Here is a 16,691-nt window from a genome sequence, read left to right as displayed (position 1 = left end):
AATATATAGGAGATTATTTTTTGTCCTGCTTTATATTTTTCTAACTATATAACATTCAATGTGTTTAATTAATCCTAACCACTTTTAATTAGTACTCGAGTAACTTCGGTGGACCAAGTTTATAAATCATGTTTTTGGACGTATACTAAGTGGCCCAAAGAATTATACATATGTATAAATCCAATATACTAAAATATCATCATCTATAAACCTTTCTCATGATGTATCTTAATATATCAAAACTATATTGTTCATTTTATCGAACTTTGCCTCTTAAAATCAAAAAGCTTCGAAAGTATATAATAATAACATACAAGCTTTAATTCGGATATTCGAGTATATATTTTGGTATTTTCAAAAATTAAGATTCAGAAAAGACCCAAACTAGATCCGAAAGCTCGAAAATACCTAAAAATATTCAATTATCTAAAATTTTATCTAAAATCTGATCTAAGGACTTGAAACTACAAAAAAATTGCCCAAATTATATTTCTAAAAAATGAAATTTTACCCTAAACTCGAAACCATAACAACAAACTCTAACCCAAAACATAAAAAATATTTGTAATACAAAAATATACTATAATACTCAAATATAACTAATATATACAAGAAATTTCGGGTATTTCAAATATCTGATGGGATCTCGGGTAGGACATAGACCCGAAACAGGATCCATAGGTCAAGTTTTTTTTACCTAATAGGTATTTTAGCCTAGACTTGGCTGAATCGAACCTGTAGTTTTTTTTTCTGTTCTGATTTAGGTTTTGTGAGAGTAAAAACCTCAAACCTATGAAAAACTAACATGTATTTATATATTTTTAATTATACTAGGTGATTTTCTCGTGCTCATGCACATGTATAAATATATTATAATAATTGATTGCTATTTATTTTAAATTTTAAATTAATTTATAATTTGTATTCATAATTTATATGAATATATTATATTACTTTAATTAGACATATTATTTTAGATATGTTATATCTACTCTTTTTTTTTTTTGTTATTACAGTTGATTTAGTTATCATTTGAGTATATTGGATTACATCTATTTCTCTGAAATCAACTATAATTTTTTTTATTCTAAATATAAAAAAATGATTAATTTTCTTATTTGCATTTAGGTTGGTTGATGTCTTAGATATGTAAATATATTTTAGAAAAATTATGTATAACTTAAGATATATTGTGCTTAGAGTGAAATAAAAAATAAACTAAAGTGTCTGATTCCAAATTACATAAATTGATATAACGATAATCTATGAAGTCTCATGCATATATAATTTTTTTACAAAATTACTAATTTGTAACAGTTGGTTAATATTTTATTGAATTTGTTAATATGTTTTGAGTCATTCTATAATTTATATTTTATAAAATAAATTCTTATTATCTTAAATTTATATTCTTATTGTAGTTAAATCTATTATTTAGATATAAGTTGGATTAGTCGAGCTACTCATGTCGTGAGTATATTGAATTTCATATATTCTTTCAAACTTAAACTGAAGTATAATTATTTTTATTATAATTAAATCAAATAAAATTAATATTATTTATCATTTAAGTGTGCATGAAATTTCATAATATTTATCAACATGTTGATTTTTTTAAATAAAAATATTAGAAAATAAAGCGATGATCGATAGAAAGTTACATTTATAAGTGACTGATATATTTTTGCAAGCTCATAATAACATATCAATATTTAGAATAATTAAACTATTTTATAAATTCTAAATAATTTATGCCTTAAATTTATTGAATTGTAAACTGAAATTTATTTTTAATAATATTAAAAACGAGAATTTAGATTTTCTTTTGGTATTTTGATTCTGGTTATATTAATTTCCACAAATATAAAAACATAAAACTTAAAAAAAAATTAATATTAAGAAAGCATATAATTTTAATAATGAAAGAATATAATATATCTACCTCGTTAAATTATATTGTAATGATTTGATCAAAAGATGTTTATTGTTAAAAAAAAATCTTTTTCAATATCTCTTAAAAATAAGCAGCAAAAAAATTATGATTGTATTTGAGATTCATATTATATAAGTAAAATATAATTTATAGATATTTTTTTGCTCTAACTGAAAGATATTATAGTCAACTTAAATATATGAAAAATAAATAAAAATATCAATAATTTTAATTATAAAATATTTTTAGTCAATTAAACATATATCAGTTTATGTTACTTAAAATTATGTTTTAGAAGAAATAAGATTTCTTTTTCAAATATCAAGATTATCTGGTTGATTTGTTTTTATGAAATCACATTATATACAAATGTATATTTTTCATATATGAAAATATAGATATAAAGAAAGTATTTTATTACTTGAAAAGTATTATGTTATTTAAAAATATTTTTTTTAAATAGAATATTACTATTTTGTGAACTTTTCTTTTTAATGAAATCATATTATAAAATGTAATATTTTAGATTCATTAATAGTATCAGTGTAATCAACCATGATGAGAATTAACGTGAGTGCGACATATAGAAAACTGATTTTTCAAATAATATTATACAGATTTTTAAAGAATAAAACTGCGCTTTCAAGCGCGGCTCAAAATCTAGCTCTAATAGTTAAATAAGAACAGAAATCAACATTTAACATTTTTCTTAATTAAAGTGAAAAATCTAGAACTACATCTGTTTTTTAACAGACAGAGCACTTTTTAAGGCATTGTACTATATATACAAAAATTCAGTTGCCCTTACGTACAATATAATTTCATTTAAGCTTCTCTGTTTTCAGTGGAATAACATCTATAACTCATTTTTAGGATCATCAAATAGTTTAAGCCCGTCATGCCTAAGATCCTCACAATGTCTAACAAAAGGAACGACTTTGGCGGAGTTAACTCTCTTTTTAGCTCCACATCCATGAGTGGGAGGGGTAAGGAAACAAGGCTCCATGGATACAGCACGAACACATGGTGGATCAGGAGTTTTACCTCTCGTTGGTTGATAGAGTAACCATGGCTTTAACCCTCCAAGACTATGAGCAACATATCCAAACGTAGACCTTGCGCTTGTGACAATGTTATCAGTTAAACTCAAAAGATACATCTCAGCTAGCGCCTTTTGGTCGTGAAGCTTCTTGTCTGTTTGCTGAAACCTTTCTCCACTTGGCTGATACACTTCTATTATGTCTCCTGTCGAAGTTGGCCGTTCCCAATACATATTCTTGAGGTTATTGGAGTACTCTGGATAGAGAGATGTGACAAGAACAGCTTTAAGTTTCTTGCTTCTTGTTCTTGATGTATTGGTGACTTGTGATTCATGTGTAGCAAGTCCAGGCAACAGTTTCTCCCTTTGTGTACATGCTACAATCTGGTTCATGACGTGCTGCAAATAACCAGCGCGTCTGCTGAAAACCCTTACTTGTATCCCAAGTGTTTCGTCTGCTCTTGATAAGTAAGCATCGTAGGATCTTGTGACCATACCCCAAACTTGATTCGTCGGGTGAAAAAGATAACCAGCCAGGTGGTAGAAGACGGTTTCTTTCTGCGGGAATAGCTTGATTAGTTCGGTTTGGAATGTTGGATTAAACCATAGAGATGGAACAAAGTAGACATTGGCTTTGACAATCAACCAAGGGACTTTATCGATTATGGTTTGATCCTTTTGGCAGAAGAACATCTTGTCCTCATCTCTTGAATCATGTAGGATGTGAAGATAGAGATGAGGCGGGATTGAAGTCGAGTTAATGGTTTGATTCTTCAACATTGTTCCGTAACAGCGAGAGTATCCTTTGTCGTAGCCATCAATCTGCTTCATTAATGGAAAGTCACTAGGGAGTAACCATGACGTACCTGGAAACGGCTCGCAGAAGAGATCACTTATGTCTTTGCTTTGATCAACAAGGACAACTCTCTCTGTCAAGAGCGCGTAGAGGAAGACTGAGGCAAGAGTTAGTATTCTGTTTCCAAGACCGTAAACCGCGACCCACACAATGTATTTGCATTCACCAACGGACTTGTTTGCATAATTCTCATCATCATAACCAAGATTCTTTGTTGCTTGCTTGTAAGCTTCTGTGTCTGGACCGCAACGCTGGTGAAGCTTCTCATAGCTTCTAAGCTTAGAGACAAGATATTGAGAAGGCTTGTAAGCAGATGACTTGCGATACAAGGAAGACTGATACCTACTTAAGCAAAAAGGTTCATCGAAATCTGCTGTTAAGAGACCTTCTAACAGTTTATCCCTAGGTTTGTCGGAATCATTTGAACCTATAACAAAAATAAAATACTAAGTCCAAAGGATGATTAATTCTGAATATGAAAATCCAAAAAAGAACTGATCGTACCGTTGACTATAGCGCCAAGAAGGTGGTGTTTGAAGACGTTTGAAAAAGATACTAACATCACCGACCAAAGTACTAAGCAAGTGCCGACTGTTAACAAAAGCTTCCTCTTCATACTCAAATCCCACAAAAACTTAATTGGAGACTTGAAATAGTTGATGATATACACTGACATGTTGTATCAATTATTGTTAGGAGTTATAAAGAGTTTAGAACTCTTATTGTGACCAAGTCAATGTAAAACTTGTATGTTTATAAATAATATAAATTTGTTATGCTGTGAAATTGGACAAACTCTGAAAGCGACTCCAATAATTTTCTAATGATTATTGATTTATTTCATATATTTATTACAAGAAAAAAAATTGATGTAGGTGACGATATTCCGTGTATTTACAATCAAATTATTAAATTAACGAAGAATTGACAAATAAGAAAGGTTTGTTTAATCAACAAAATATTGCGATGTCAAGATCTCAACAATATATTGATTATTTGTCAATCAGTTTTTTTCTTAATTGTCTTGTGGACAAATCACATTCAGTTTTAGTGTGTTTTTTCCAAGGTTAAGTTTCATGTTATTAAATTCCGGGTGTTGAGATGTTTGTCATATGACTCATACCAAATGGCAAATAGTCACAATAGTATATAAGGTCAATGATTTGTACTTTATTTAGACATAAATAGTGATACAAGTTTATGAAAACCTGGTATTTTGGTTAACCTGCTAACTAAGTTAGTTTACTTAACCAAGCGACTCCCAAACCGTCAAAATGAGAAAACAAAGGGACAACATAATTCTAGAAAAAAATTGCAACTACCATCCAATAAAATTGAGAAAACAAAGAGAAACTTGTAGATCTTTGTGAGACTTGTTGTATGAACATAGCACCATATAAACTTAGGCCTAAAATTGAGTATTTATAAACCAATTAACAACTAAAAACATTTCAATATTCTAGAATATATTTTTATTTAGTGTGAAATCAAGTTTTATATCTCTTATATTAATCCAAAGAGTTTATTTTGCACCCCCATAAAAAAGGTTCAAATACAGTATATGTAACGCTACATATTTTTTTTGTCACGACTCGCTACATATTTTTATGGAAGTCGTCTCCAAATGTATGGAAGTCACTGCAACACTGAAGAAATGCATGATTGTCCATTCCTATTATTACCAGCCGATTCTCCCGCCGGAGAGAGCTGCTGAAGAAGGATCTTGCAGCCGAAGAGGAAAAGTAAGTGGCGAATAAGCAGGCTGAGGGTTGATTAATTATGTACAATTTTCACAAGCAACAGAGAAAATTATTCAAAAACTTGTAAGAGCCATTGATTGTCGAGTTTAATTTGTTCCTTAATTAAAGACTGTTACTTTGTGTGTCTCAGATTGACTGAGATCAATTCTTTTTACTTAAATGAGTCACTCTTCTTTTTGGTTTGCTAAGGCCAATTTAGACAACTCCGTAGCTTTTAAAAGCCTCCCTAGAATGATTCTTCGTATCATTAGTAAAGAGATGGACAACGATGTGTATATGAGTTGGCTGCTAGCCGCCGAGAAGGACTGAATTTTTCTTTCCCGTTTTTGGTCACTTATTTGGTTTGATCTGGAGTTTCTGTGATTTAAGTGAGAATTCAGAGGCCAGTATTGTCTCTGGTTGATCTTAATTAGTGTATTGTGGATCGGTGTGATTGAGAGTCTAATTCAACACAAATCTGCAACTATTCTCATCATTTTTTTGGTTGCAAACTAGGATCAGAGTCCCTTCAGATATGATCATAATCTTAGAAGTTCTATCTTAGAAGTTTGAATTATTCACGAAAATGGTTATTAATTTTTTTTCTTTCCGAAAATGAGTGTTTTATTCATTCATCTTTATTTCAATATTGTCATTGTCATCAAAACACCAACCACCATGAAATCTCTAAATGTATCTAAAATCAACATGTACATCATCATATCCTCATTTTTACACACAAACGATTTCACTTACACTTTCTCTTATTTCATCCAAAAATCTTTTTTATTTCAAAAACTATAAGCTTATTAGACTTATTCAAGTTCATGATTCATGGTCAAGAACGAGTGAGTAACTTCTATTAAGAAGTTATGTGTGTTTGTAAAAGTTAAAGATGAATTTTACCGGATCTAAAAATAAATTAATGAGAAGACATTAAAAAATGAGAAATGGATTAAAGTTTGGTGTTTTTATGTTGAAAGAGATTGAATAGACATAATCATATACAACTGAAGTGAAGAGTTTGAAAATACTATATTTTCTCTACACAATTTAACACTAGAGATCGAACCTTATATTTATGATCCTCCCTTACATTTTTCATGTGACACAAAATAAAAAGTGAAGAACAGAAAAGATAAGACAGCGTAAACAGTTTTGGTAATTAAAGAGTAGATTGACTTCTTCTGAAACTACTAATCGTCTTTATCTTCATCTTTATCGTAGTTGAATGGTAATGGAACGGACTTGAAGGCTCGGTATTTCCCGACATTGTTCAAATGCTCGTTCTCTAACCTGTTTTTCACCAGACCAAGAACAAAACAAAAACAAAAACAAAGAGTTATTAACGGTACAAAACAGATTGTGGAATGATTGATATAAGTTTTGAGGGTTCTTTTCCACCTGAAGAAATTCCATATACCACGACGAATGATCTCAAGACTAGCAACAACAGCAACCATCGTCTGTTTATGCATGAATGAGAAGTTGAAGTCCATAACCGTTTGAATCCATGCAAATCTCAGCAGGACATTCAAAATCTGATACATGTTCTAAACATCAGTTGCAATGAAACATGTCACGATGGAATCAATATACTTTGTTGTTGGTTCTCGGACTCACCATGGCGATGAAGTATACTTTCTTTTGAGGAATGAGGAGTTTATCTCGAAGCCAACGGTTTTTGGATGTCCGCTTTAGAAGACCCCAATCATGGATAAAGTCCCAGTAAGTGCAGAATATGGCAGCTGCAGCTGAAGAGATAGCTGCTAAAACTCTCCAAGCGATTTGACCTTGCTGAATACTGTAAGCAGTTCTCAAGCAAATTGCCACTATAGTCAAGAAGTACTTGAGCCCGTTCCATCCTTGCTCCGGGTTTTCCTCTTCAAACAGCCGTCTCAGGCACTGTATTGCGTACATGTTTATTTAACAAACGAATGAATGCTAGAGTTGATTTTTATTTTAGAGAAAATAAGCTATGTACCTGAAGGAGGCGAGAGACATAAGGGATGACAGCAACAATGAAGAAGAAACCTTTGTACGCACCAGACTTGTTACAAGTGTTGTTTCGGTGTCTGAAGTCGCCCCAACCATAGTAACAGATGTAGAACTCGATGCTTCGTAAAGCTTGAACCTGGCTAGTTAATTGATCTCCCAGGAAGAAATCAGGCAATGTTACCTGCAGGAAGCATAATTGGGGAAAAATGGACGGTTAAAAAGACTTACTAATATTATAATTTGGAATTTACAAGATTTATTTCTCTTTGGTCAATGATCTTATTTGGTTTACTTTGTAAAGAGGAGCGGCCATGCAATGAAACAGACAAGTGAGGAAGAATATGCGATTGGACCGGTAAAAGAAGTTGAATGGCATGACTAAAACCGCAAATATACCCTGCACATGTGGAAAACAAAATAGAAAATAGTTATTACAGTTGCCTGTGTGTTTATGGCTGGTTTGTTTTAGGAAACATAAAAACTCCAAACTTACAAGAAGTAGGATCAGAGGAAGAAGTTCGGTGAATGCTTGATAGTCTTTTGTTACAGGATCTACCTCCATGTCAAGATTTGCAAGAACGCAAAGCAATGCAAGGACGCCAGTGCTGAACGCCACAAGGAGGACTTGTCTGTAACCCAGTTCAGTTCCTTCCTTGAACCCAAATATGAAGGAATAGTTTACTTTGTATCGCCTCCAATAGTATATATTCCCCGCAAACATGATGATGTGCAACACAATAAAACCGAACAAGCTGCAAGAAACGGCATTAGCAATTTAAATGAAAGAAAAAAAAAGACAAGATTACTATCTTCTTACCTATAAAGTGGGAACATAGTATCCATGTATTGCGCCTGGCCTTCCTCCTGCAAGAGATTTCGCGTGCGAATGATCGCAGCAAGAGCCACTATAAGAGAGAATATGCATCCAGCCGAGAAACCTGAAACCAATATCCTCTTCATAATAAGAACCACAAAGTTTGAACTTTAAAAAACCAGTTGATGCAAGTTTCTGAGTTTACCTGTGGAGAATGTAAGTCTGTGTCTCTCTCGTTTTGCTTTAGGCCGTAAAATGTTCATTCCTTTGGTTCGATTAGCATTTGCAAAATGTTTTATGAATGTAGCTTCAACATGCTCCATGAGTCGTACAACCTGTTATAACAAATGATCCAGAGAAGATAAAATAAAAACAGTGGACTCAACAAGGATATATATACTTTTCCTGTTGGTTGAGAATCTCATAAACATCTTACTTCATCAGAGCTTCCCAGGTATGAACTATCAACCATTTTCATGTAAGGCTTTGTTGCATCCCTCGAAGTTATCTATAAAACACAGTTTCAGTCATATTATATATAACCCCAAGTCAAAAGTCTCAAATATTACCTTATCGTACTTCTTCAATATCTTCGAGACCGCCTTTACATTCAAAAAGCTTCATATACATGATTTAAAACCCATCAATTATAGACAAAAAAAGATTATAGAAGTCACCAGTCCCGTGCGCACCTGTAGCTTTTGAGAAGCCGAAGCTTTTGATAAAACACGCTGAAAGCTTCTATGAGCATCTGCTCGGCTTTCTTCAGATTTTCTCTGTTATATATTAACTCGGTCGGCTTTGGTACTTTGAGAATTCCTCTAAACGTGGAACGAGGTGTCTCTACGGTGTTGTTGATCCTCACTCCATCCAGAATATCTAACCGCGCTGGTCTCGCTGCTCTCGTCCTGCTCTTATTCACTTCATCGGGCTCTTCTCTAGCTCCATTATCTTCTGCTTCTTCATCATCTTTTAGTTTCCCAGTCCCAGCTCTGCTCGACTCTCCTTCCTCTATTGTCTCCATATGAGCTTGACTTCCAACTTCCTCTACAAATTTAAATTTTGGTTTGGTAACCATAAAAATGAATGAAATGAATATAAAAAAATCTAACAAAATTTGATTTAAGGAACTGAATTGAAAAAAAAAATTAAATATGGAGGAACAAACGTTCCTTATCAAATTTGTAAGAGAAAAATACTCTTCATTAATTCATCAACTAGATTTTAACCTGCATGTTCGTGCGGATAATTTTTCATTTTATAAAATGTATTTGATATTATTAAAAATATTTTAAATATATAATTTCCATTTTAATATTATATATTGTGTAACCCTATAATACTAGTGTTTATATTTCTTATTCGGCATTATTAATATATAGTGGCTTATTTAATACATTTTACTTTGTTATTAATTTTTATTACTTACTAATATATTTTTGAGTTAGGTACAATAAAATAACAATATGAAATAATCAAATAGATAACCTCTTTCAAAACATGTTTTTTTCTTTAATTTGTACATTTCACTATAATACATTTTTAAAATTTATTTATTTATATTATAGAAAATAAATATGTTTAAGATAATTTATATTTACATGTTGTGTTTAAAAATATCTTTAATATGTATTATTTTAGTATTTTACGGGATTTAAGTAAAATCACTGTTTTGTTTAAATAATATAGCCCTATATTATAGTAAATTTTATATATAGTAGCATTTATCATACTATTTTAGTAAGTTTTATTGATATATGATATTTTTGAATGTTATGATATTAAGTTTTCTTTTTATTATTAATTAAGATTTCTAAATATTAGATTGTTATAATTTACAAAAAATATTTTATTTTTTTGCAATATTTTCTAAAATTATTTTAACAGATTTTGTTATAATTAAAAAATATAATTAAAATTTGATTTGTTATTAATATTTTAAATGAATTATTAAAATTTCATAGTTTTTTAATAACATATTTTTTAAATAGTATATGAACGAAAGGTTATTGTATCTGTTATATTTTTATATATAAACATTTTAAAAAATTTATTATTCAGAGTTTCAAAATAAATAAAAGGATAATATATAGTTGTAGATATAAAAGTTTAGCTCATGTTAATAAATTTATTTTTGTATAAACATATTATATAGTTTATGAATTTTAACACATTTTAGTGATAAGTGATAATTTATTTAAATGAAATTTTTTTAAAAAAATAAAATTTGTTAATTAATTAATTAAATTTAATTTTCTCATATTTAATTCATATAGTACTTCTGTTTTTATATAATACAGAATATAGTTATAGAATTTATAAAAAAATAATATATAATTTTTATTTTCTTGTTTTATAATAAAATTTTAGTTAATATAGATTTATAACAATATTATATTAATAATTATGAAATTAATTAATATGTTATTTTATAAAAATTATTTAAATTTTTAGGTAAGATTTTGTTAGATTATTTTTCAACAGATTTTTTATAATTAAAATTTTTAAATTTACTGGATGTTTATTATTAATGTAAATAATCAAATATGTTATATTAACTATTTTTTAGGATCCTAAATTAATATATTAGATATATTAGGAACGTAGAGGAATGTGGTGAAGTCTATATGTTCTTAATTTGACAAAAAATCAATTTAATTGGTATCAGACTATCAGTTTTGAGAAACAACAAATTTATCATCATTTTTTTCTCTAAAATGTGGTCACCAATTGAACTCTAATACTACATACATTATTTATATTTTTTGTGATTATGATTTTTAATTATTTATATAACTTTTGTTGTTTAAAAAAATATTATTTATTTCTTTTCATTTTACATCTATAATCGCAAAAACTGAAGGAATTAACTTTTGATTTTAAAATGGTATGTAACAGTAAAAATCATTTATCGTGATTGTTACTGTACGCTATCAATCACTACCACACACTACCACAAGCAAACACATTGTTTGCGATAACATATAACTAATCAAATCTCTAGAAGTGTTAAACAAGTTTTTTGCTCAAAACATTGTTTGCGATCAGAGCCATACTTATAGTGTAATCAAAGAGGTATTTGCCTTAAACCTCCTAAAGAATATATAAGTTCTTTTAAGGTCATTAAGAGCATCTTCAGCCACCTATGTTTTGTATATCTTTATTATAAAGTTAAAAATAGAAATATGGTTTCTATTCCAATATATATATATAGAATAGTGCTATTTTTCTCTATAACTTTTAGGGTTTCTAAGGACATCTTCGGTCCATTTTTATTTTAAAGATTTCTATGGTGGAGGTAATATTGTATAAATAGAAATAGGGTTTTTACTCTAATTTGTTCCTCATAAAAGAAATAAATATAACATTTTTTTATTATAGATGAAAACATCAGAGTATAAATTTTGTCTACAAATTTTCTTTATAACAAAGATATTTTAAATAAGTATGGGTTTAAGATGGTTTAAGTATTTTTTTTTTTTTTTGACAGCAAAAAATTTACAGACTCATGTCAAAAAGTATATTCTAGATACACAAAATATCAAATAATAAAAAAATAATACACAACTAAAAGTACAGATGGTCTAAGTATAACAACTAAAAGTATTCTATTTATGAACTAGATCTGCTTTGTTAACAGATACACAATACAGATGGTCTAAGTATAACAACTAAAAGTATTCTATACCATATATTCTGGATACACAAAATATCAAATAATAAAAAAATAAAACTGTGGTGCCTGATAAAACGTTAAGACAATCATTCTTTTTATTTTAAAATATTTTTTTTATTAAAAATAATAAAATTTCTAATTATATAAATTAATTAAAAATCATGATATCATTAATTTATTAAAAAAATTATATGAGTATAACAAAGCAGATCTAGTTCATAAATATAAAATCGTGAAGAAACAAATCCATTTCAAAACTTACAGGAATATTAAAAGTTTGATTTAAGGTGTTGATTTAAATAGACAAACGGGGAATTTTAATTCTGTTGCTCAAAACATTGTTTTCGATCAGAGCCATACTTATAGTGTAATCAAAGAGGTATTTGCCTTAAACCTCCTAAAGAATATATAAGTTCTTTTAAGGTCATTAAGAGCATCTTCAGCCACCTATGTTTTGTATATCTTTATTATAAAGTTAAAAATAGAAATATGGTTTCTATTCCAATATATATATATATAGAATAGTGCTATTTTTCTCTATAACTTTTAGGGTTTCTAAGGACATCTTCGGTCCATTTTTATTTTAAAGATTTCTATGGTGGAGGTAATATTGTATAAATAGAAATAGGGTTTTTACTCTAATTTGTTCCTCATAAAAGAAATAAATATAACATTTTTTTATTATAGATGAAAACATCAGAGTATAAATTTTGTCTACAAATTTTCTTTATAACAAAGATATTTTAAATAAGTATGGGTTTAAGATGGTCTAAGTATAACAACTAAAAGTATTCTATACCATATATTCTGGATACACAAAATATCAAATAATAAAAAAATAAAACTGTGGTGCCTGATAAAACGTTAAGACAATCATTCTTTTTATTTTAAAATATTTTTTTATTAAAAATAATAAAATTTCTAATTATATAAATTAATTAAAAATCATGATATCATTAATTTATTAAAAAAATTATATGAGTATAACAAAGCAGATCTAGTTCATAAATATAAAATCGTGAAGAAACAAATCCATTTCAAAACTTACAGGAATATTAAAAGTTTGATTTAAGGTGTTGATTTAAATAGACAAACGGTGGAATTTTAATTCTGTTGAAAATGGCAGTTGAGTTCTACAGAGATCATGACCTAACTAACAACTTTCAAATATCACAAACTACTTTGTTTATCATTTAAACCGGGGGGGGGGGGGGGGGGGGGGGTCTCAAAGTAATTCTAATCCGGTTCAGGAACTGTCAAAGTTAATTAAACCGTACAGAAAAATGGGACCTCTCGTTGTTTGCTGTCAGAAAAAGTGATGCCAAACTAGACAGGTGTGTGTGTATTAAAGCTTACTGGACTTAGCACCCGCGGGAGAAGAAGCATAGATAGCCGCTGCGGAAGTAGCGATGTTGGAAGTCAATCGAGTGAACTCAACCCCACGTTCCTGCAATCGCCATCTACTCCCTTCTTGATTCTCAACTTTAGCACGAAATGCTATCAAAGCTTCCATCTGTTTGTTAAGCTCCTTCTCCTCTTTCGACACTTTATCAACTTCCTCTTTGTAAAACTTACTCACTTTATTGAACTCCTCATCCAGTCTCCGGAAAAACACCAACTCGTACTCTCCTCCTTTCTCATTCAACATCAGGAACGTAGTTTCATAGCTGCCGTCAGCGTTGGTCTCCACCAGAATCGGCCCAGTGGTCGCCGTCATTTGTAACCCTTCCTCCACGTCGTGAGAATGTCCGTGTCTTTGTCTTCCCTGAATAGAGAGTAAACCGCTAAACGTCTTGTACAAAGTCATTCTCCGGTGTAATCCTCCGCCGTGATGATTATTGGCGCCACTACGAGTAGGTGCATCGGCTGGTTGTCCGAGTTTGAACCCGATGATTTCTTTGAGAGATTTTTTGAGAGAACCGTAATCCATGTAAGCTTGTTGCCACTCTGGCACCATCTGAGATGAAAACTCCTTACCGAACTTCATTTTGACTCTGTCTTAGTTTTTTTTTTGTTTAAGTCTATATTTTTTTCTTTCTGATGAGGACTGAGGAGCAGAGTAATGGTCTATATATATACACCTATTCGTGGGTAGAGAGTGTCAAATTTAGGATTATCATATATTTTGTAATTTTTTTTTGTTTTTTGAAACACTCGCATATTTTGTAATTTAAAACTAAATGGTAATGAACTAATTGAATTTTACATCTAGTATATTATAACTTCAATATTTATTCAACTAGATGTGAAACTTTAATGTCATTTATAGTCTCTTATACTCAAACATGAACAATATTTTAACTTTTAACCGGTCCAAAATATTTGTTTTTCAAGATACAACAATTTGCAATATTTAATTTTACTACAACTATGATTTATACAGTTACCACCACTATATATGGTGATCATTTCAGAATCTGAAACAAATAATTAGACGTTTCCGTATTTTTTCTTTGAGAAAAGGCTTTTTAGACGTTTCAGTATTTACAGTAGCATACATACTTTTAATACATATAAAATGATATAACACTTTTCATGATTTAGAAAGCAAATTATTTATTGCAAAATGTCTATTAACCACGTTGGTCTATACTCCATTAACCAGCGTCGTCTATTTATTATATTCGAGTGGACGACCCTAGTCGCATTTTGTGAAGACACATATCATATGGCAGAGGTCGATAGTATTGTTGTCATTTCATCTGGGAACCAAAATTGAATAGTTAAGACCATCCGCAACGGTCGAAATGGCCATTATCTTAGCGCGAATTCTTAAGCAAAACATAATATAATAATCGTTATATTTTTACTCTAGCTAAGAAAGAGTCCTTAGGCAAGGAGGTTTAAGGATTAATCCTTAAGTGTGTGGCATCACGTGATAGGCTAGCGGAGGGGTGTGTTTCGCGTGGGGGAAAAAGAATCATTTGCTTTCTCTATCACGAAAAAAAAGAGGTCTCACGATATCAAAAGCGATTCGGCGACTGGAGAAGGGTGAAGGTAAATCGGATCTTTCACGTTTTTTTTTTGCATTTGGAGTTGTTGCATGTTGATTCATCTGGTATTAGGGTTCTATCGAGGGGTTTTAATCGATTTCGGATCTCAAATCGAGTTGGGGATTTTTTCGAATTAGGGTTTTCGTTTGGGTTTGCTATTTTGTTCATCTCGCGTCGGTTATTTGTTGTTTTCGTCGTTATTAAGGGTCGGGATAGAGTTATTAAGGAGTGGATTGAGTTCTTTATCGATTTAAGTCTCGGGTATAGGTTTCTAAATCGATTAGTTTTTATTCTTGCAGGTGTTGAAATGGAGGAAGAATTAAGAGATATGAAAGCCCACAAAGATTACTACAACATGCTTCATGCCGTTTCAGATGCGCAACAAGGTATTCCTCAATTCTGCCCCTGTGGAGCACTGACGAAGGAAGTCGTTGATGAAGACGATACATATGATTACCTCCCTGGGAAGAGATACTTCATCTGCTGTGAGTTCGAGGTATTAAGTGTTCTCTCTTACTAAATTTCTTCTTCTTTGAAATGAATGTGCAGTTTGATAATGGTAATTATGTTTTGGCAGAATGACGGGATGCATTTCAGGCAACCATGGGTTACGGGTATGCAACAAGAGGTTGAGAGGTTCAAAAAAGTATTCAACGAGCAGGAAAAGCTGAAGAGAGAATGCGAGGCGCTTAAGGTGAGTGGAAATATAAATTGTAACATGTTTGTGCTGGTTTGTAACGCAACCTGTGTAACAAAAAGATTGGTTTGTCTGATATATGTTCAGGAGCAGGTGAAGATGCTGCATTTGCGTCTGAATGAACTTGAGAGCAGCCATTCGGAGGTTAGTGTTTAAACCTATTTGCGTAACTTTAGCTAGATAGTTTAGCTAGATAGTTTTTAAAACTCTAGGTAGATAGTTTTCAAAACTTTATAGTTGAAACTTTATAGTTGAAACTTTATAGTTCAACTTTATAGTTCAAACTAGTATAACTTTTTGTTGTGATTTCGAAAGTGAATTGATATGTTATAAATGAAAAGTAAACCCGCCATTAATTGTGACTAACTGCTTATTTCGGGGGAAAGCTTCATTTAATTGTCTTTAGCTGTAATGAGAAGACAGTTTCCTACTAGAAGTAAATTCTTTTTCGTAAATAATCCCCTATTTAGAGCCGTTCCCTTTGCTTAGAGTCCAGTAAAACATAGTCTTCTTCCTAAATGGCAAACTCCTCCACAAGTTTTATTAACCTTTTAGCGAGCCAAGGGGTTATTGACCTTGACTCATCGGAACCTCTGTGCGTTAGCAGTGAAGGGGTAGCCAGCCAATGTTCCGATGAGTCTACGGTCAAAGAGAGGAGAAAATGGTCACCAAAGGAGGATATAATCCTCATTGGTGCTTGGCTCAACACGAGCAAAGACCCAATAGTTAGTAACGAACATAAAGGCCTTGCGTTCTGGAAGAGGATAGTAGAGAACTACAACTCCAGTCCTTTACTGGTTGGAACAATCCCCCGCGAACTTGGGCAAGTCAAGCAACGATGGGCCAGGATCAACGATTTGGTGTGTAAGTTTTCTGGTAGCTACGAGATGGCACTGAGGGAGCAGAGAAGCGGGCAAAATGACAACGATGTGATGAAGGCTGCATT

At 30.9% G+C, this 16,691-nt stretch overlaps 2 protein-coding genes across 2 annotated transcripts; both read right to left on the bottom strand.

Annotated features, from left to right (window-relative positions):
• Positions 1 to 1,030: 1,030 nt before the first annotated feature.
• LOC103872099 (probable fucosyltransferase 7) lies at positions 1,031 to 6,278 on the bottom strand. Its single transcript, XM_009150439.2, has 2 exons — positions 4,333 to 6,278; positions 1,031 to 4,255 (listed from the first exon to the last, which is right to left on the bottom strand). The coding sequence occupies exons 1-2, from the start codon at positions 4,502 to 4,504 to the stop codon at positions 2,790 to 2,792; spliced, it is 1,638 nt and encodes a 545-aa protein (XP_009148687.1). The 5' UTR covers positions 4,505 to 6,278; the 3' UTR covers positions 1,031 to 2,789.
• Positions 6,279 to 6,518: 240 nt separating this feature from the next.
• LOC103872097 (phosphate transporter PHO1 homolog 3) lies at positions 6,519 to 14,669 on the bottom strand. Its single transcript, XM_009150438.3, has 12 exons — positions 13,412 to 14,669; positions 9,072 to 9,426; positions 8,949 to 8,997; positions 8,816 to 8,887; positions 8,585 to 8,714; positions 8,383 to 8,503; positions 8,059 to 8,317; positions 7,858 to 7,962; positions 7,552 to 7,746; positions 7,191 to 7,472; positions 6,972 to 7,108; positions 6,519 to 6,863 (listed from the first exon to the last, which is right to left on the bottom strand). The coding sequence occupies exons 1-12, from the start codon at positions 14,040 to 14,042 to the stop codon at positions 6,764 to 6,766; spliced, it is 2,436 nt and encodes an 811-aa protein (XP_009148686.1). The 5' UTR covers positions 14,043 to 14,669; the 3' UTR covers positions 6,519 to 6,763.
• Between the last annotated feature and the right edge of the window lie 2,022 nt (positions 14,670 to 16,691).

The sequence above is a fragment of the Brassica rapa genome, chromosome A06 (assembly GCF_000309985.2).
Source record: "Brassica rapa cultivar Chiifu-401-42 chromosome A06, CAAS_Brap_v3.01, whole genome shotgun sequence".
Taxonomy (NCBI): Eukaryota; Viridiplantae; Streptophyta; class Magnoliopsida; order Brassicales; family Brassicaceae; genus Brassica; species Brassica rapa.
The sequence above is the reverse complement of the archived record's forward strand: the minus strand, read 5'-3'. Positions and strand labels throughout refer to the sequence as shown.